General features: G+C 38.3%; 1 protein-coding gene across 3 annotated transcripts; it reads left to right on the top strand.

Annotated features, from left to right (window-relative positions):
* The first annotated feature begins 1,017 nt into the window (after positions 1-1,017).
* LOC108552795 (putative ferric-chelate reductase 1 homolog) lies at positions 1,018-18,907 on the top strand. 3 transcript variants are annotated; one of them, XM_017907460.1, is made up of 12 exons: positions 1,018-1,190; positions 9,589-9,911; positions 10,229-10,320; positions 12,422-12,581; positions 14,952-15,149; positions 15,401-15,496; positions 15,938-16,094; positions 16,174-16,400; positions 17,250-17,490; positions 17,589-17,701; positions 18,391-18,504; positions 18,591-18,907. In XM_017907460.1, the coding sequence occupies exons 2-12, from the start codon at positions 9,630-9,632 to the stop codon at positions 18,729-18,731; spliced, it is 1,821 nt and encodes a 606-aa protein (XP_017762949.1). In that variant the 5' UTR covers positions 1,018-1,190; positions 9,589-9,629; the 3' UTR covers positions 18,732-18,907. The 3 variants fall into 3 exon arrangements, with proteins under 3 accessions (XP_017762949.1, XP_017762947.1, XP_017762948.1); XM_017907458.1 differs by lacking the exon at positions 1,018-1,190 and adding an exon at positions 2,294-2,990; XM_017907459.1 differs by lacking the exon at positions 1,018-1,190 and adding an exon at positions 9,239-9,300.
* Positions 18,908-20,197: the final 1,290 nt, after the last annotated feature.

The following is a 20,197-nucleotide window of genomic DNA, read 5'->3' as shown; positions in this document are numbered from 1 at the left end:
TAATAATGTTAGATAATACTTTCATAAAAAAATAAAAACTGCTACATTGAATTTTTACAAGAGTGTATAGAATTTCCACTAGATATGTACGATGGTTCTTTACGTCACTGTAGATGTTAAAAGAGTACATGGTCACACTGAAAACCTATAACGTCACTCTTTTTCTACTCAACAAAGAATTTCTCTTTAGTGTATAATAAATATTGGTCGTTCTATTCTTGTACAAGTTAATGTATTAAGGAAAATAAAAGGTAACAAAGTTATAATGTTATTTAGAAATTAAAAACAGATCATTTGTAGAAATTAGTAATAATAATTTTCCATGATATAAATTAAATTATTAATTCCTTAGTACAATTGTAAGTAAAAAAAGGTAAAACATTATATTGTTCATTACATATGGTATCATTTTTATATCATTATTGTACTGAAATGATTTTATTTTATTAATATAATATTTGAAAAGGAAACTGATAATAAATTTTATTTTTCTGCAATTTTTAGTTGGATTTGCAATTTAAAACAGATGAATCTCGCGCGTTATACACTACACAAGTCCCATCTAACGACTAGCGCTACAATTACGGTGATACCGACGGTGCACGTTCGAAGTAATTTCTCATTCGTATTCTTACTATTTATAATTATCAAATATTTTATAGTTTCCAACAAGTGTTTATGCAGTGAAACTTACCATTCAACAGGTTTACTATCGAACACTCTTTTACCCTTTAATTTTTGGGACACGTCTTTAAAACCGGTTTTACGATTTACGTTCTAGAATACCGGTAAAAGTGACCCATGTCCTTCTATCGAATTCGAGTTCATAGACAATTGGTTATTTTGATATGGTGTATCTTTTATCTTAAGAAAGTATTATTCTAACCAAATTTTATAAAAGTTATAAAATGTACATTGTAAATTTATATGTGCGTCTGTGTGTGTGTGTGTGTGTGTGTGTAAATTAGTGGAGACATATTCGGAATAATTTTTTATCAATATTCTTTTCAGTTCTGTGAAGGAGATCAGTTTGAGTCAATTCGCATGGTATGGCAGAAATTTTTCGAGGTCGACATAGTTATCGAGTGAGGGATGGAAAGAAAGTATGCAATGGACGGTTAAGCGAGTGTCAGACATCACTGGAACGAAGAAAAGAGAGAAGACGAGAAAAATACGTCGATAAAACTAAGGTGAACGCAGCACGGTGAACGTACGGTACGCCAAACCCCCGTTTTGGAGCCAAGTAGTTAGTCCCTCTCTCTTTACAACGGCTCAGGGACGGCGCGAGACTATGTCTGAATGACTTCTTAAGCAAGTACGCTGGGTGCCTACTAATTATTTACTGCCGGGCATAACGGGTCTTTTAAAAAATTTATTTCTTTAGTATACTCCCTTCAAGTATCGACGACCTGTAGCGCTTCATTACTGTCAGGTATATTCTCAACGTTAAACAATGTTAACAAATTAATATATAACAAAATAATATGTTTATGTTTATTCAGTTTGTATATGATTGTAAAATAATCATATTTTACAAATTTATTTACACTATATTCACAAGTTATTGTGAACAACTTAAATTGACTTTGTAATGACTATACTTTACTTAATAAGCAAATTATCTTTTTATTTTAATTATATTAAATGGCTGTTTCGCTAATGAATTATAATCGCTAAGGTCATTAATGATAATTTGTCAGGTATCAGATGCTTGTCCCCGTGCTCTTCACCTTGATATTTGATAGTTTCTTCTTAAGTTTCGCCTCGAATCACAGCACAGGGTTTTGGTATGTTGCGCCTTTCTTCTGCTATCCTCGATTCGTAGAGTAAAAGTTAAAACTCTTGTCTGGTGTTAATGCAATTCCGTAAGATGCAAGTTTAGGTGTGGCTTCGTATTAAATATTCTTTATAACATTTTTCAGCGTTTTTGTTAATATTCACATTTTGAACTAAGAATTTAGTATTTGATTTATTAAATTTTTATCCAGCTTGTCAAAAAGTCTGGCAGTTTATTTCATGACAGAAGAATGTCTAGATTAAATTGTATACAGAATGAATTATAATAATCTAATATGTTTGATCAGGAAGAATTTGTGGTAACAGTGATATGTGACGACGTATTTACATTAATAACAATTTTTCTTCGAATTAAACTTATTTTAAACGTTGTGAAGATTGAATTTATTGGAAACATCATTTACATCCCTGTAGTAACTTGTGATCTTTATCTCTACTTTACATTCTTTCGTCTTTGCGGTGTTTGAACGTTTGATAATTGATTTTGCGCGCCGGTCGTTTATTGTGTAAACAAGGATCGGAAGGAGCGTGGATCGATCGTGTGCCAGGGGTTCCGTTCGCTAGGTACGTACCTGATGTGGTCTCACGGGCGAGGGCCTTTCAACTCGATCCGTATATTCACTACAGTCTCTCGTAAGGTGTGGTTCTCAGCGTTCTGGTCAGAACTATGCTCGTCCGGAATCAACAAGTGCTTCTCGAGACTACGTCGGGAAAACACTTGACCTAACCGAACTTAGTGAACACCTTTTTCTTCTTCACGACCTCGTGTGCAAAAGAGAATTCGTAGAGGGCGCGCATAGGTGGCAGAAAGAGTCGCAAGGACCGTGTATACAGATCCGTGCGAGTTCACGATCTTGAGTACAAGTATTGTGACATCGGTTCGACTCGATCGTACAGGTTAACCTTTCGGCGTCGGGATTCGATTACTCGATCGCGAGACCGGAATCACTAACGTTGTGTTTATTTCGTGGTGATCGATGATTCGATGAATCATTGATTTTTCTATACTGAGATGCGACTGTGACGCGCGTGTTTTCTTGTCAGGATCAGCAAGAATTCTATGTATACACCGGAGTTCCGCTACACGTGACTTCACGGCTTGCCGACCGCGTGCTTATTACGTTGTAAATATAATTCAATAGGTAGTACAAGATAGAAGTTTACGAGGGAAAAATCACCAAATATGAAGCACTGTGAGTATTGATTTCGAGTTGTTATTTTGTAATTATGGATATGCAAAACATTCGACGTAAGCATATATCGTGTTGATATCAAAAATTATAGGCTATGTAATTGTTTTAATTACTTAACATGTTCGAACATGTTATTATAGAATTATTTATTTCTTGACTTCGATGTATAGTGTTTTCGATAGGTTGTTCATCGATAATATCGTTTATTGATGGCAGTGTTTAGTATAATCATTGACCACGCAAATTGCGAAAGTCGCGACTCCTGGTGTAACAAATTGCCGACAGATTCGTATTGTCCTCTCACCGTTCAAGATTAAGCATGGAATTCTATATGATATTTATCCAATGGGAGAGTATCCGAATAACAGTGTGATCATCTAAGAGGCGGTTGAATGTGAAATAGAACCATAATAAATATGGCCGTGCTTCATTTCAAATTCTATGGAAGCTGCTTAAAAAAACAAGTTTCCCGATGCACCTGTCACGAACTAGAACGTTTTTATGCTCCTGCACGTGGCATGGCACGCTTCGTCTAAAGAATGGAAATGCTGAAAGAATTGTTACGTGGAATCGATTTTATTTCAACGCGTTACATTCTCGGTGCAAATAAGAAATAAGCGTCACGGTAATATTTTAGAAAGTTTAGTGTTGCGTTTGAAAGTCCAACGAACTTTCTTCGTCCCACTGGTAACTGATTCGAAATCGATTATCGATAAATAGTGCATTGGGTAGCATTAAAACGAATCGTTCCAAGTATTATTCGATGATCCGTTTTAAAAGCGTCTCGAACTTTGAACTTTATCTTCAAGATATTATTTCTCGATTCGCAAAAGACACGTTAGAATATTCTATAAAGGCAAGGGAACTTTTTCTTTCGATTTGATTTTTATTGGCGAGAAGAAAATGGTTTATCGATAATGCGAGCGTCAGGAACAACGCGTAACAGTTTATTGAATCCTTTTTTTCAATTTACACTGACTTTAATCATTTACCTGAAATAGTCGGTACATTAGGAAAATAAATATGTGAGGTTGTTAAACTTGTTACGAAACTGTGGATTGCATGATTAGTGCGGGTCCAAAATTATATTCGGTGAATGTTTTTGTGTTTGTTGGTAGCTGTTAACGTACTTTGTCGAGTTTGCTTGCGTAATAAATTAGTTCGTGATATGACGTTCTAACGTAAGAATTTCCGAACTATGTTCATTCAGTGTGGAATTTCTAGGACAGGAGTGCGGACAGAAGCGAACGAAGCAATGAACGTGTAAAATAATAAACTAACACACGATTTGACACATTAACGTAGGAATCTAGGTACAATGCTCAGCGAGGAATTTCTAGGACAGGAGAATAACGTTACTATGACGACATGTCCTCCAAACACCAAGTTTACGATTTGATTGTATCGAAAAATATTCGAGTATACATACACAAACTTTATTTGGATATAAAATATCCATTGCACTATGTATATATTTTTTCTTTATTCGGTATGATATCAACGATGATTTTATTTTTTCTCGCCATATTTTATCCGACTTGTATGCTTTTCTTTTTTTGTTTTTTAGTTCACCAGTGATTAAATTTGAGCGGTACATAAACGATAAGTAATGTTATTTTATTTGTACAAGTGACGCGTAATGTGTGGTGGCGTGCCTGACTCATACACGATTCCATCATGTATAATTCATACGTGCACGATCGTATCCTTCGACACGAACCGTGTGTATCTTCGTATTTATTTTATTTTTGGATCATCGTATACGGCAGTGTTCTCGTGTCACGTGGCGAAAATGCCCGTAATTTAAAAAAATATTCAGCTGCTCCCTGTACCTACACACACTTTATTCTTTATCTTTATATATCCTAAACAGGTGGCGGGTAATTTACAAACTTTTTGGACTGCTACGAGCAAAGAGATGAGAAACAAAAGGATGTGCAAGTCCAAACGTTATTACAGTGGATACAAAAAGTGTTTACACGTCGCTTCTCTCATTTATTCAGGTAACGATTAATTAAGTACAAACATATTGAACTTCCTGTTGCTTGGCAGTACTGTAATTTCGGTGCAAAAAAGTTACTATTCAGGAAGCGAGGTAAAAGAAATATTTAATTTAAAAATGTAAATATGTGCAGATACTTTTTGTACCCATTATACATAGTATCATCCAATATACTTTTACTTTTATTTCAGACGTATATGCACTTTCGATCATAAATTACATCGAACGATAATGGTAATAAGATTGTAAAGGAGCGCAGAAGAGGGAAGAAATCGAATTCGCGTCTTTTTTACTTCAGAGAGTACCGTTTCTCTCTCGTGTTAGAAATTTTCCCTCGTGTGGTCGTAACGGAATCGAACGAAAGCGCAATTCCCTGGATTAACTCGGTCACAGGGCAACATTGTGCATTCTCTGACAGCGTTGTTGGCTGCACAGTCTCTATTGCAACCACGATTCATAGATCGGTGCGTGAGCAGCGTTTGTCCGCGCGCGCGCGCGCGTGCTTCGCGGATGGAACAAGCCGCAAAACGCGACGCGGGAAGCCTTGTGCTCGTTGCTTCGAACAATACCATAATGATACATGATAATAGCCGGCGAAGCGTGATTACCGTGCTTCTTAACTCCTCATCTGTCATTCAAACGTTGTTTTTAATGAATGGATTTTTATCCCCTGCTTCCCCCATTGCGGCCACCATCGACGGAAAGAACAATGCCCTCGTTTAAGGCTATTGTACATAGTGCACGTGCACGCGAGTTTTGTGAATTTCGCTTTATGAACACGGATAATATTTAAAATATATATTTAGCTAGTCGTTTTAACGAAAAGTACTTTATGTCTACATGGTTGAATGTAGCTGCACTATTCGCGATGATATCTTTATTATAGTAATAGTATAAACTATTCGAGATTGAGATTCTAATCTTGTCGAACAATACTCTAAGCATAAAATGATTTATACTTGTTCAAAATGTATTACATTCATATTCTTAAACAATCGTTATGAAGTAATTATGCATTCCCAGGTTGTCTTTCTGTGGCTAAAAGTTTAAAGAGTTCCTTTTTATCGTAATTCGCTTCAAAGTAAGAAATAGTTTTTGAAGGAAAAATTATACGAGGAAGATATCGATCTTCCGCTATTCTATGCAATTAAAGGCACTAAAAAACTAGCAATTAAGCGGCGAGTACTAATGTCTATGAAAAAAAGCCTCCCATTGTTTCAAAGTGTCAAGGTATAGATCGCAGCATAATTTCGATTTAGGCGTGACGCGAGTTCTAAAATCGTATCCACGTACACGATGTTTTGCAATGTTTCTTTATTCTTTTCTCAACGTCGCATCGAGGTGTGCGAGAGTATGTTCTATGGTTATGAGGGCCGAAAACGTTTGCGAGTAATATGAAATCCCGCATTTGAGATTTTATAACATTCATCGTGCGTCCGTAACCATCAAAGGAACGCGTGTCAGAAAGATTCCATTTCGTACGTTCTTGCGGTTGGATTGAAGCACGTGATGAGCAACGCAGAACAAAGATCTCTAGAAATGTTCTGGTGATAGTTTGATATCGAACTTTCATCATGATTTAAAATCATTGACATTGAAATACCATTCACGAGACGCGAATAGACTGAGAAATCTTTGTACTTGGAATTCTCGTACACGTTCAGTTAGGTAATGTTTGCATGCAGTCTTAGAGATTTCTCTTCGGTTTCACTCTATGAAGATTGGATCGTTGAAGTATTAGTGTTAACAAGCTGTTGCCCGCTTTCGAGTTACGCTTTCAAAATGTAAAATCAGGAAAAATGTATTTATAAACGTATAAATTTAATCGTTCCGAACTTTTAAATTCAGCTTATGATATATGTAACAGAAAAGAACCTTAGACTCGTAGAATCCTGTATGCATACTGTATAGCACCATGAAATCTTGGAATACAAGGGTTTCGGGTTTTCTGAATTTTAGAAGTTCTTGTGGATATGGAAGCTTTCTGGAATTTTGTAATATGCAGAGATTCGTGGAAGTCCTCCAGATCCTAGAGATTCGTTGAAATCCTTAGAATCCCAGGCTGTAGGGAGATTTTGCGGTAACCGCGGTTTTCAGAAAATTCTCGAATACGTAGGGGTTTCGTAGGTTCAAAAATGCTTATAGGATTTCCTACAAGTTCTCAAACTTCTCAATATCTGCAAATTTGCTGATATCCTATTTATTTTATTAGGATTTTGTGAATCTTCTCTATTGTCAACTACAATAAGTTTGAAACTGTTCATACTATTTAGCTACAAATTTCTTGTTTTCCATAGTAGTTCTTTGTAGATTCATTCTTCGCTAGATTTCCACTGTTTTAACGAACCCGATATTGGGGCACAGGCTTGCATGTGCTGCGATTTGTCGCAATAGCGTAAATGGACTATAACGAAAGTGGTCACCATCGACCTTGTCTCAAATGTCTTTGACTACAAGTACAAAATAGCTTTCGTAATTGCCCCTAAAAACGCAATTGTTCTTTTGATCGCGGCCATTTGCTCGTTCTAACAGGATAACACGAACACGATTTCTTCGTGTCGAGCCAAGAAACAATCTGAGAAAATGCTTCGAGTTTACGACAACGTGCGACAACGTAATTAGAATCACTCATACACTACTGATTACAGCGAATACGATCTCGTCTGCACGGAGTTTCGCCTGTAGAAATATTCGTATTAGCAATCGATCGAAATTCTATACGTTCATGTAGACAGAAATATCCGTACGAGTACAGAAATGTCTGAAACACGATCGTTAGTGTACCGTTTCGTTATTTACGACGATTCAAAGCGTGTCTGCGGTGTTCATGTAGAGTGAATGACTTAGTATACTAGTTGTGTGTAACCCACGCATGAAAGACGCTGACTTTCACCTATTGAGTTCTACTGGACGACCCACGAGATTTCTTTACCTGCACATTCCGAAACGACACTGAAATACCGCCTCGTTTATATTATGTAATCACTTTAATCGTGCTCGACCCTCGTCATTCAGACATACTTTACGTGATTGTTCAGACGATAAGGAAACGCGATAATTGCTCTGGCTCGATGAAAACCATAGAAATATTTGCCAAATTAGACCGAAACGTCAATGTACTCGAGTTTCGAGGTATGCGTTACTTTCTCATCGATCTATGAATTATGGCCGCACCTGGTCAGTAGAAACTGCGGTTATGGTATTGCCAAACGCATAAAGTTGCGCCATGATAACCAGTAGTACGTTTTCCGTCGTTCTTCCCACTGCAGGAAGGAAAATATCTAACGCGAACCGATATAATTTAACACGGAGGAGCACGAACCTTTTTTATCCTCTCTCAACCCTGTCTGTGAATTCTTCTCTCAATTTTTCATCCTCTTTCGCAAGATTATGGAAGTACTCGAGAGGAACCTTGCGTATCTTGTTTTCGAGGATAAGGTAGATCAAAATTTTCCATGCTTCCAGAGGGAAGCTGATTAAAGGTTGAAAAGAGAGCAGGTTCAACTCTTTAATTTCTTCACTCGTTTTCTGACTCTATGCTCGTTGTTTTATCGATCGGTGATCATTACAAAAAGCTTCGATTATTGTAGTACATGTTATTATAACTTTATTCGGTACTATTTAATATTGTCATTTTTATCATTATATTCTACCGCAACGCGACGAGGAGAGCATCTCGAATACCAGAAATGGAACAGTGGAAAACTCTGGCCAGTTTAAATCGATGACTAACGCATGACATTTCAGTGTCTGAAACTGTACTAATGGGCGTGTGTGACGTATGCGGAAAACCCGGTGTACGAGTCTTAAGTGTTCCATGAACAAGAAATCAGCACGGAATTCTTGAACGTTATAAAATGTGGATCGTTTTATTATACATGTAGATGTTTCTGGAATTGGAACGATATCCTTGTACGCGGTATCTTCCTCGCAATTATTCCTTAGTTTGGAACGCACAAAAACCCGATTGAATAATGCGTGTTTGTCTCTTATAAGGACAGATCGTCGGTGGGATCCGTTCTTCTGGACAGACTAGTCCTGCGAGTTTATGCGGCTGCCAGCGTGATGCGACTTTGATGCCCGTCCATTAGTATGAAATTGTTATCTGCAAACTGGTCGTGGCGAAAAGTTGAGAAGCAGAAATCGAAGTAGAAAGTTGAAGAATCATCGCGACCTTTGGAATTTCTTGAAATATCTCAAAGCGCGAGAGGGAAGAGGAAGAAGTTCGATTTGGTTACATTACCTGGTTAACTGTATCGTATGCTAATTGCATCGAGTTTGCGTATAATTTCGACGAATCGTTATTAGGTACACATGTTTTATAGTTAACACTAGAACCAACAAACTAGCAAGCAAGATATCGTAAAATCGGGTTTGCTAGGAATGATAGGTGTACCATTGCCAATTTTTCTATGTGAAATGTTAGATTAATTTTGCATTATTGGAGTACCTATTTACCTCCAGTATACCATTTGGATTATTGTCATTTGTATAGTGTATCTAGCTACAGGTACTTAGTTACATGTCAGTAGTTCTGGCGTTCAAACAGATGCGACATGCTGGTGTGACAAAGTGTGTGTAATTTGTGTGTTGCAGTAACGAAAGGGACGTTTGTAATCTTTCTGAGCGTTCTTTCGATGAGAACGCAGGGTCTGCCGAACGGGGCACCGCCGAGTTCGTGCGAAGATCTGATGCCTCGTCATCCTGGAAGCACGAACCAGGAAACTTATCCTCCTCCTTACCAAGTTTTACCAGCTGCGGGACAAGGTAGAGTCCGCTTAATTCTAGGAAGTCCTCACGGTCTTGCCTACGAGGGTTTCATGATACTTGCACGTGACTCTGAGACCGGTGAATTCGTCGGAGAGTTTGCGAACTTGCCCGATTCGGCAAGAATCGTCGAGTGCACACAAGGCGTAAAGGTAAAAGCGCATTACTGTTTCGTACGAGTTGATTCTTTAGTTTTCGATTGCCCAACGATACTACTGAAACGAATACTAGATAAATAATCAATTACAGCAGATAAGGCAATGAATAAGGCAGGGCGAGTAAAATGTAGGTCAAATATATAAATAGGATACCGATCGAATCATAGTTGGAGGATGTTTTTCGTGGAATCGGTACGATTCTTTTCGAATGATTAGAAAGTTCGATGATTTGCAAGACCGCTTGGTAGGATCATTTTGATCGTAGCTAACAAGTTCTTCATTTAAATGTTTTTCTCTTTCCTTTTGTTAAGAACGCGGTGACTCACACGAACACCAGCAAGAAGCACAATCTCGAGTTCGATTGGGAAGCACCTGTGGATTACGAGGGCACCATTGTTTTCAAGTGAGTATTCAATGAAACACCTGTGGGTGTACGCCGCTCTGTTATTTTGTTAAAATTTTCACCGATTGTCATACTTCCAGTTAATATTGGCACTGGTTTCAAAGTATCACAGATAATTCAATGACGTTAACGTGTTTAAGAACAGCGAGTCTATTCTTGATTCAATAGCACGTACTGTAATAATACACGTTGATGATGCGACAGTTGGACGTGCGAAAGAAGTAACTCGCATGAATGCGGAAGCGAGGCGGATTAAATCACGAAAATCAAGCATTGTCGTACTTTCACGTTAATTCTCCGAGACCGTATCAGCCCCTCACGACCTCCTGTACTCAAAGGTTTTCTACTTTCGATACTACTTTAAGCTTCTACGATCCTTTCATCTACCGTACGATTAAATTATCTTCAATTATCGTTCTTATTAACGAATTTATCTCAAATCCACGTTTAATTATGTTTCACGTTATTTACTAGGGTATTCTATTCCTCTCGAAGAATCAGCGGACTTTCCCAATGAATTCATCCGTGATATCTTTCATGGTAATAGGGTGAATCACGACTTATCGCATAATTCGTATCGCTCCATTTCGCTCATGGATTATTTTGCTTAAATAAACTTGCCTGGGCGTGACGAGGAATCAGACTCAATCAGAGGAATAAAACGGATTTTACTTCGAAGACTAAACATTATTATGCGAATCTTACAACGGTACATTAAGCTGGATAGGAATTGAAGATTCATCGCAGTCAGAACCGATGAGGACGTTCATTCATGGAGACTATCGACCAATCGTATGATCAATTTCTGCGACAGAACTCGGTCTTGGGATCACGGTGTATATAGCCCATGCACGTAATATACCGTGATCTGTCCGCGTATGAATTACGATTAGAAACGAACGCGTGGCACGAGGCACGGGCTGTCTCCCTCGTGCACGGAATACAATATAAACGCGAGTAACGGTGAACGTCGAAACGGCCGGGACATTCGTTATAAACTTTTCCGCTGGTAATCGGTGCCACCGGTTATTCCTGAATGCTCAATTAATACGGGGACAGAGTGCAGCGCGAGCGCCATTAAAACTTCTCGAGAAATTTATGCTGATAGCCATAAATAATCGGTCGTTCGAATTCCCTTTTGACACGTGGTATCGGTCCACCCGCGTCGCGACTTCATTCGTTGATTCACTCGCGATTCCGTACCTTCCTTCGCTATCGAAACGATTTTTCAACATGGCTCGTTATTCGTTCTCAACATTGTTATCTTTTGTTCCCACGCCTGCACTGGCAATGGGTTGCATCACGTTGACCCGGAAGACTGTAATTTATACTCTTATCTGCCGAGATGTTGGAATACGAATCGACGTTCCAATACCCCCTTTTTCTCTCCTCCTTGCGGAAACGTAAGGAAACGTTGCCAGGTATACGTTTCGTGACCGATTATGATCCGACGGTTAAAGTAATCGTGGGATCATTAAATGAAGCGACTCGAACGGCAAGGTTTAAGCTGGCTCGTCTATTCCCTCGGTGCGAGGTGAAGGAAAAACGTTCGTGTACGCGATTACATTCAGCTAGAGTTTGCAATTTCACCTGATATTCCATCGGTATTCAAAAGTTTGCACCTGTAATTCATTTGCATTCCGGATTACCTGCTTGAACTTTCAAATGAAGGAAATCCTGAATGTTAGTCGAAAGGTGTCTAGACGTTGGTATGTCACCGGCTAGCTAATTAGCTACTTTCAAGCGTAAGTGGTTAATACCGAGATTACCGATAACTTATTTCTTACTTCGATACTTTCAATTCCACCGAGGAAGCGAAACCGAGCACGCTGATTCAAAGAGATCTAGAAGCGTAGTTCTGAAGCAAACACTCGATACCCGTTGCATTCTCGCTATTCAGTCTGTTCTTCCAAAGACTCCCAAGATTCCGTAATTTTTCCAACCAGTGTATCTCTGTATCGTCGTTTCCTATCAGTCATTCGTACCTTGCTGAAACGTTTTCATTTCCCTTTCACCGTCCATGGATCGATCCGTGCTTCCCTTAGCTCTCTCGATCGTTGATCGCCTGCGTCTAATTTTTTCCCTCTTCCTTTCGTTGCAGGTCCACGTTCGCTCAGGACTACAGTACGTACTGGGTCGGCGTAGAATCGCCGCAAGTTAACGTTCGCAAGCGTTCCATCGACGTATTGACCTCGTCTACTCCGATCACTACGCCGAGAACAACCACGCCGCCCTATTACAGTCCGACCGTCGATTACGAGGTAAGTATTCTCCCATTACGTCCCGACTGCTGATCACGATGCAAACGTGCTTTTCACACCCGATAATCATAGCCACGGCTGATCATCAACCTCGTAGGGGGAGGACTGGCGAAGTGAAATCAAGCCGCAACATTGAAATATTCAACCCGACCCCTTTGATCTCTGTTTGCGATTCGAGTTGGTGTCTTCAACGAGAGAATACACAATGGTGGCCCGCAGGTTCGGATGGAAATGACAAAGATGTACTTGGATAAGCTTCCTGTTGGTAATCACATGCTAAACCTACCATGGCTTGAATAATCGATAATTTTTGATGACAAATTTTCCGTTCAACGTCATCGTTTGCCTCGTTTGATTTAAACGCTTTTCATATAATGCGATACTCTTGTCTGCTTTCCAATCTTTTCTTTCGAGATTCATATATAACCATGATTGAACACTTGGTCGGTCAGATGACCGGTCATGGTAGGTTTAGCTTTAATAGTGCGAGGGTTTTACTCGGAGTAAAACATGTTGATTCATTCGAGTTTCTATTGAATTAGGGTTTCTACTCTGAAATTATTACATATTTTATAGTAGAAAGTGTAGAGTAATGGAGTGCTTTTTCAAACGAATTTCCGAGAGATTTTAGAAATCCTTTGAGATTCGTTTTTAGAGGAACTCACGATGTAGAAATTTCACGATAATTAAAGATGTGTGTACGGACGCAGGTGGAAAAAGTAGGTGTAATTAATCAAAGAGTATACCGATATGAAGGATACGTGTAGGTATGTTTACGAGTCGAAAGTAAGTTCATGTTTCGTCGAATATCGACTCGCGATGTGCGATTGCATGTATTACGCGTGCAGGCTAGTTAGCCACGTACAAATGCATAATTTCCATCGGCTGGATACGCTCTCGGTTTTATGCTCTATGTACTTTCGCCGTTCACTTTCGTGTATCGGACGATCCGGCCGCGCCCCGTGATTTTTACCAACGTCTCTCCATTGTCGATTTATTTTTTACAAGACTTTATCCTCACCGCATCAACGCGCCCAAGGACTAAACTGGGCCAATGGCGAAACGGTGAAACGCCGTGGAACGAAAGAGCATACGACAAACGACCATAGTCGTATTTTAAGCCATTCGAATGAAACGTGTACCTGCTCTTTTTGTCAGGATGTGCCTGTGGATATCGAGCGACTGAAACATTTGTTGTCCGTACTATCGCGGTCGAATGAAAGGAAACCGTGGAGCAGCTTGTCTCACGCTGATCAATACGCGTGCACCTTATCTTTATCCAATGAGCAATTAAAGTAATTACGAGTCTAATTACCATATCGCGCGATATAGAAAATTCTTTAGCGACGCGATCAAATAAACTCGAGCTGAACTTAATGAGAAACTAAAAAGGTCGGAACTACACTAGTAGCTCGGTAATAATCAGCTCCAGGTGCCGCAATTATTCTGTTTCGCGAACTGTGTCTAAGTTGAAGGCCGGTCGTCGTGCTTCCTGTTCCTCGAGACTTCGATTGTTCTGTATCTTACTTGTTACTTTTGTCATTTCCATCATCATTTGCGTCGCAATTGCACGTCGGACATGTATTTCGCGGGCGTCGAAATGTTAATTAACACTGCGTTTTGGGACGATGCAGATGTCGCTGCCGTGCGTGCAAATGCACTCGTTGACAGTTTCGGTTTGAGTATCATTGTGAATACGCGGTGCAGCGTGATTGACGCCCGTGATAAATGAAAAGATACAGGTCGACGTGTTTTTTGCGTATCGTCCTCGTTACCGGTCCACTTTCGAAACGAGATCGACGTGAGAAAAGGCGGCACGCGAATGAATTCGCCGGTTTCTCGCTTGGAAACTTTATTGAGGAGTTTCCAGAGTGGCGGACTGAAACTACTCCATTAACCGGCTGCGACGCAAGCCGCTTCTCTACACACGTATCGCGGTGTAGGATTTCTCGCGGTGGAAATATCTTGGTATTTTGGATGAAAATAAATCTTTCGGAAATCTCTCGAAAGTTTCCCGCCAGATTCATGCCAGACGATAAACGTGCTTGAAGGATCTATTGGCTCAAGGATCAAGCTTGCTGCTAATTCTATTGCGTTAACTGTTTGTTCGAGCGTATCATGCTGCTGTATTCTTCCGGCTTATTAGGTTAAAGTATAGACACTGATTGTACCAGATATTCAATGTTTATTGGCATGAGGAACTTCTGTTGATGTACGAGAGATTTCTCTGTTGGTGAAACTGTATATATGTTGCTTGGAATTCTCTGTTCATATTTGGACCTTGGAGTACAATATCGTGCAAATTGCTTTTGTTATTGAACGATGAGAAATTTTTGAAGCATATTTTATTTGAACGTGTTTGTTTTTCAGCCAAAAGATGCCGAGGATCCCTTCTACAATGGATGCGGTTCGACGAAGAATTGCTTTGGTAGCCCAGCAGGATGCGTGGAGGCCAAAAATTGTATCGCTGCGGTCACTGTACTCGTTCGTGGAGAACGGTATTTGTTCGAATTACAAGCACGTGACAGCAAATACGTGGCTGTGGGCTTATCTGATGACAGTAAAATGGTAATTTCGTTGTTATTCAAAGTAATGTTTTCATGCAACTATTTTTATCCAGTCTTTGTACTTTAATATAAAATGGCGAAGAATATTAATTAAATTAAATTATCATTTGTCATTTATATTTTAATATAATTTGAATTATACCACATCTTATGTAAGAATGTTTATATTGACTTATAGTATGCGCTTAGAAAACACGCATAATGTTATTTGCATAACTCGAGAGATTATTTAATATTTCATGTGTTGTGCAGGGCGATGACAGTGTAGTCGAGTGCACAAATGAAGGAGGAGAAATTGGATTACACATGTCTTGGAACTCTGGAAAGCATAATATGCGCCAGCCCATGGTACGTATTCCATTATTTATCATATTAAAACAACCACGGTCGGAATACCAAATTCTGTCGCATAGTCGTAGATATAATGAATTTTATTCGGTGACTGTTCGCTGAAATCAGTGGGCTTGCAATGTAACGTGAAAATCTGAAAGCCAAACTTTGCCCTAATTTCATAAATCATATGCTGAATAGATAACAGTTACAGCATCAGCGTTAAAATGAAAGAAGAGACTTCTATTCGTGATTAATATCGAGGCCAACGTTACGTGAGCACGCGAGTCGCGAACAAGTGAAATTAATACGATCTTGATTCAATGAACCCCGCGGTGATGGCCGACTTTCGCTTGTGTGTAACATTGTTACCGATCAGTCCTTCATGGGAATGATTGCGTCGATCTGCGGTTTACGAGAAACCCCGTGTCCTTGATCCATTTACGATTTCCTTTGCAGCAGGAAGGAGCCGTTCAGTTGGAGACAGGTTCGATCAAAGATGACGTAATAACGTGCAAATTTTGGAGAGAGAAAACCACTGTCGTTCAAGGCCGCGAGTATGACCTCGTCAATACACCATACAACCTTCTCGTAGCCGCTGGCAAGAGCTTAAGAAGTTAGTCACTGCTTAATTCCATTTATAAATACACGCACGAATATGCATTTGTAACATTGGTGTTTGCTGAAATTTTTAGATAATAACATTGGATTCCACGACACGGTATACGATGCGACTGGTGGTTCAAAGTTATTATCCGACGTTGGTGGTTACACTACGGCAAGCAATATCTTAATTCGTGTCCACGGCGCTCTGATGTTGGCATCTTGGATTGGAACCGCGTCGATCGGCATTCTTCTGGCTAGGTACTACAGGCAGACGTGGGTCAGCTCGCAGTTGTGCGGAAAGGACCATTGGTTCGCAGTAAGTATCTAATTTTTCCCGTAATCGCGCCCATGGACCAGACTACTGGTAAGATCTCGACCCAGTGGAACTAACGACCCCGGGGTTGTGTGTGATGGCACCTATTTGGCGGGTCGATGCGGCTGTCTGTGGGTTCATGAGTTCGGGATCGAGGTTAATCGGAGGAACCACGAATAGAAGGGCAATTTGATAATGTCACGGTGTGCTCTTTCCGAAAATTAACAGTCGACGCATGGACGCGTGATTGCAATTTAAATCAAGTGCATTAATCATTTTGCGTAATCAGATTTTAATTGGGAGACACCGGGTGAAATTGTGTACCGATCGTCGCGAGAACTATTTGCTTTATGGCGTACGATTCCAATAATAAATATGTTTGTATTGTTTCGTTTATAATGAAATGACAAGAATTAAATTGCCATCGTAATACTTGGAAATTGATTAAGGGTATCGGTTTTATGATATAATCGGATTTTCTTTTTTTTAATATTGCTAATATTTATTAATTTGCTTTTTAAAATAGCGTGCAGTATCCGACGTTGTTGAACTCAGGTGTCCAAACCTTCCGGAAGAACACTCTAGGTTGGCTCATGTCCAAGGATAATATTGAGCATATCTTAGATGACTGAAGGATACTTATTAATGTTACAAGCTTATTTAGCGTTTAGTACAAGTATTCATATATTATAAGAGCATCGTTATCGTTTACACTACTCCGCTTGATATCGTACTGTCTAAATCTCGTTAATCGCATAAGTGTAATTTACAAAAATGTAATCCCGAAAATGTAGATAATATTGCCAAAATTAATATGGCAATATATTAATTTTGGATTTTTGTTTATCCAAGTGGCATAGATTCTTCATGATACTGACATGGTCGATGACGATAGCGGCATTTGTAATAATATTCGCCGAGTTGGCTGAATGGAGTTCCGAAGTGATACATGCATCTTTGGGATTGGCCACCACGATCTTAGCATTTATTCAACCATTTATGGCAGCCGTGAGACCCCATCCAGGAGCACCTCGAAGACCTCTTTTCAATTGGGCACATTGGTTCGTTGGAAATGCAGCACAGATTTGTGGCAGTAAGTCTTTCTCATTTTTAACACTGTGCATGTTTCATATTTTTTACATTTTTTTTACGAACAGTGGATTAACTGATACATTGAAATTCCTTCCACAGTAATCGCAATTTTCTTCGCGGTCCGACTGAATAAGGCCAAACTCCCGGAATGGGTCGACTGGATTCTGGTCGCCTACGTGGTATTCCATATTCTGACTCATCTCATCCTGACGGTAAGGACGATATTTGATATCTCTAAAGCATTCTTATACACGTATGCATTTCATATAAAACTGGTTAATATATTTTATCTATAGAAGGTGTAGCACCTTAATCTTTAAATGGATATCTTAAAAGGTATGTTGGGTGTCTTGAAATAACAGATTGGAGAAGATCATCAAAGACTCATAAAGAAACAATTAAACATCAAGATTGTCTCGAGGTCAATTTAATTTTTTTAATGGATGCTAGTTATTTGTCGTTCCAATTAATTTCGTTAAACTTCTCAAAATATTGAGCTATATCTTTAATGCACTTTCGAATTGTGTTTATTTATGAATGGAAAAGAGTTCATCTAATTATGGCTATTACGTAATATTCCTGTTCTTCGATTAACATTAAGTATTTCGTTGCTTCAAATATTCGAGCTGTTTCCAAGGAGATTAAATTTCATCATTTACTAGTGATTATTAATATTTTAGAGAAATTAATCCAACTTCTCTTTGATACCATATGCAATCAGTAGTTCTATATCATATCTCATACACTTTATGTTTGCCTATATAGATCACTGTGGAAAATCTCTTTAATTATGAGCGCGAATTCGAGACAACCGAAATTTCAAATGTAGATCAGTTTCAGTATCAAGTCAACTATTTATAGAGTATTACTATATAACGAAGAAAATCGATATGTGTTATAGTTCGTTGGATGTGCCTCTGACAGACAGGCAAGTCAGAGGGTGAATTCATTTCCAATGAAAGACATGCACTCTCGTGGTTCAATGGTCCATCCGGATGCAAGACAGGATGCTCCTGTAAGTTTCTTACTAATAATAATCGGCGTATTGCGCTGGGAATCTCTGAAAATCTTTAGTATCTCGTTTCTCATTCTGTTCTATAGCATGCTGGGATCAGGAAATTTATCTTTGGCATATATTTCGTCGTGATCGTCCTATTCACTGTGGCTTTGATTGTAATCACTGTATTGGCGCCTATAGAGGACACATGGGTTACCTTCACAAACACTATTAAAAGTTATTAAGTTGCCACTTAACGGCAACCTAAACGAGAGATTTGCATCATCTGATCACGCGTGGTGCACGTTGTTGTGTCAGAGATATCATTGCGATAAGTTTCGAACTACTTTGCGTACAATATATTCTCAAGTGACTGTTTATATGTAAATGAGTACTGAATCGAGATAAATTATCGTTTACAGGGACAACATCAAAGTGTGAATTATATGATAATACATATATATATATATACATATATATTACTTGATACATCAAACGTTGATAAATAGTTTGCAGTTATAGTAGAAACAAATGGAATTAATTATCGTATTACGAGCGATAGAGTGTGCATATTGATTTGATAATTTCTTCCAGTGATTCCAAATATGTTTGTATATTTTCAATCTTCGCTTCTTCTTACTTGGTAGACTGACTTTTTGTTTTTCAATTGTTCCAATTGAATAAATGTTCGCAGAAATTATTCGTACAAACGTCCGTCCAAAATAAGAGTGTAACTTAAAGTATAAAAGAATATTTTATTTTTTTTTACAAGAAAAAAGGCATTAGTTTGTTTATATTTGCGATATTATTCGCAGCATAGATTTCGTTGTTAGAAGCTCTTCAAGAGTTATGTCTGTAAGGTGCTTTTATGTTTATGTTTCTCTTCACCGGTAAGATATAATGCAAGTTATCCATATTTATAATGTAACGTTTACAGTATTAGCTTTTATAACATATTTTCGATTTTTACACGTGTCTAGATTTATTTTTTATTACGATAAGTGTTGTTCTATACATGAGTGCAGACATGTGTTTGTGAAAGTATTATGGAATTGCGCTTAAGTAATCGGTATAATAGTGTTCTTCGGTATGTTATTGATTGTTAATAAATAAAAATATATACAGAATCGTATATTGTATAAAACATAATATAATTCATTGAAAATACTCATTTGAATTTATGTACAAATGGATGCAAATAGCAATATTTTATGTACGTATATGTACATAACAATACTTCCAGTATTTCTTAGAATGTGTAATTTTGTTTAATCTTTTTCATCACTATAATTTAATATCTCTATACTCGCTTTGGATTTCGTGGCTTTGAGTTTTCTATAAGAAAGGTTATTCATTTATCGTTAAGGCCCTATAGAGAATAAGGTGGTGGTTAAATCTGATTAACTGCAGGAGGCCGTTAATAATAGGTTTAAATGAAATTTGTATTAACTTAAACGATAAGTGAAAGTAGCAATTTAAATACGCTACCGGTATTTATTTCTTTTATATTAAAAGTCTTGTCATTATTTTGAGCCTCTTTTGTTGCCTTTTAGATAGAAACTATCGTTCAAAGAAAGATCCTTGTATATTCTAACATTCTTTATATTCTAACTATCATTCGGCTAGTTTGTTAACTGCGTATTTTGCCTGTTGATATGCCTTGTTAAGTGCATTATAATACGTTTGAATAGACTAGCTGTATAATTGATAT

This window comes from Eufriesea mexicana, unplaced genomic scaffold (genome assembly GCF_001483705.2).
Source record: "Eufriesea mexicana isolate 0111107269 unplaced genomic scaffold, ASM148370v2 scaffold8090, whole genome shotgun sequence".
Taxonomy (NCBI): domain Eukaryota; kingdom Metazoa; phylum Arthropoda; class Insecta; order Hymenoptera; family Apidae; genus Eufriesea; species Eufriesea mexicana.
The sequence above is the reverse complement of the archived record's forward strand: the minus strand, read 5'-3'. Positions and strand labels throughout refer to the sequence as shown.

What these genes read in the sequence shown, in the direction of transcription:
- LOC108552795 (XM_017907458.1), top strand. An exon ending in GTCCGACCGTCGATTACGAG is followed by an intron (nt 12,582 to 14,951) that starts GTAAGTATTCTC and finishes TTTGTTTTTCAG; the next exon opens with CCAAAAGATGCCGAGGATCC. An exon ending in TGACTCATCTCATCCTGACG is followed by an intron (nt 17,702 to 18,390) that starts GTAAGGACGATA and finishes TATGTGTTATAG; the next exon opens with TTCGTTGGATGTGCCTCTGA.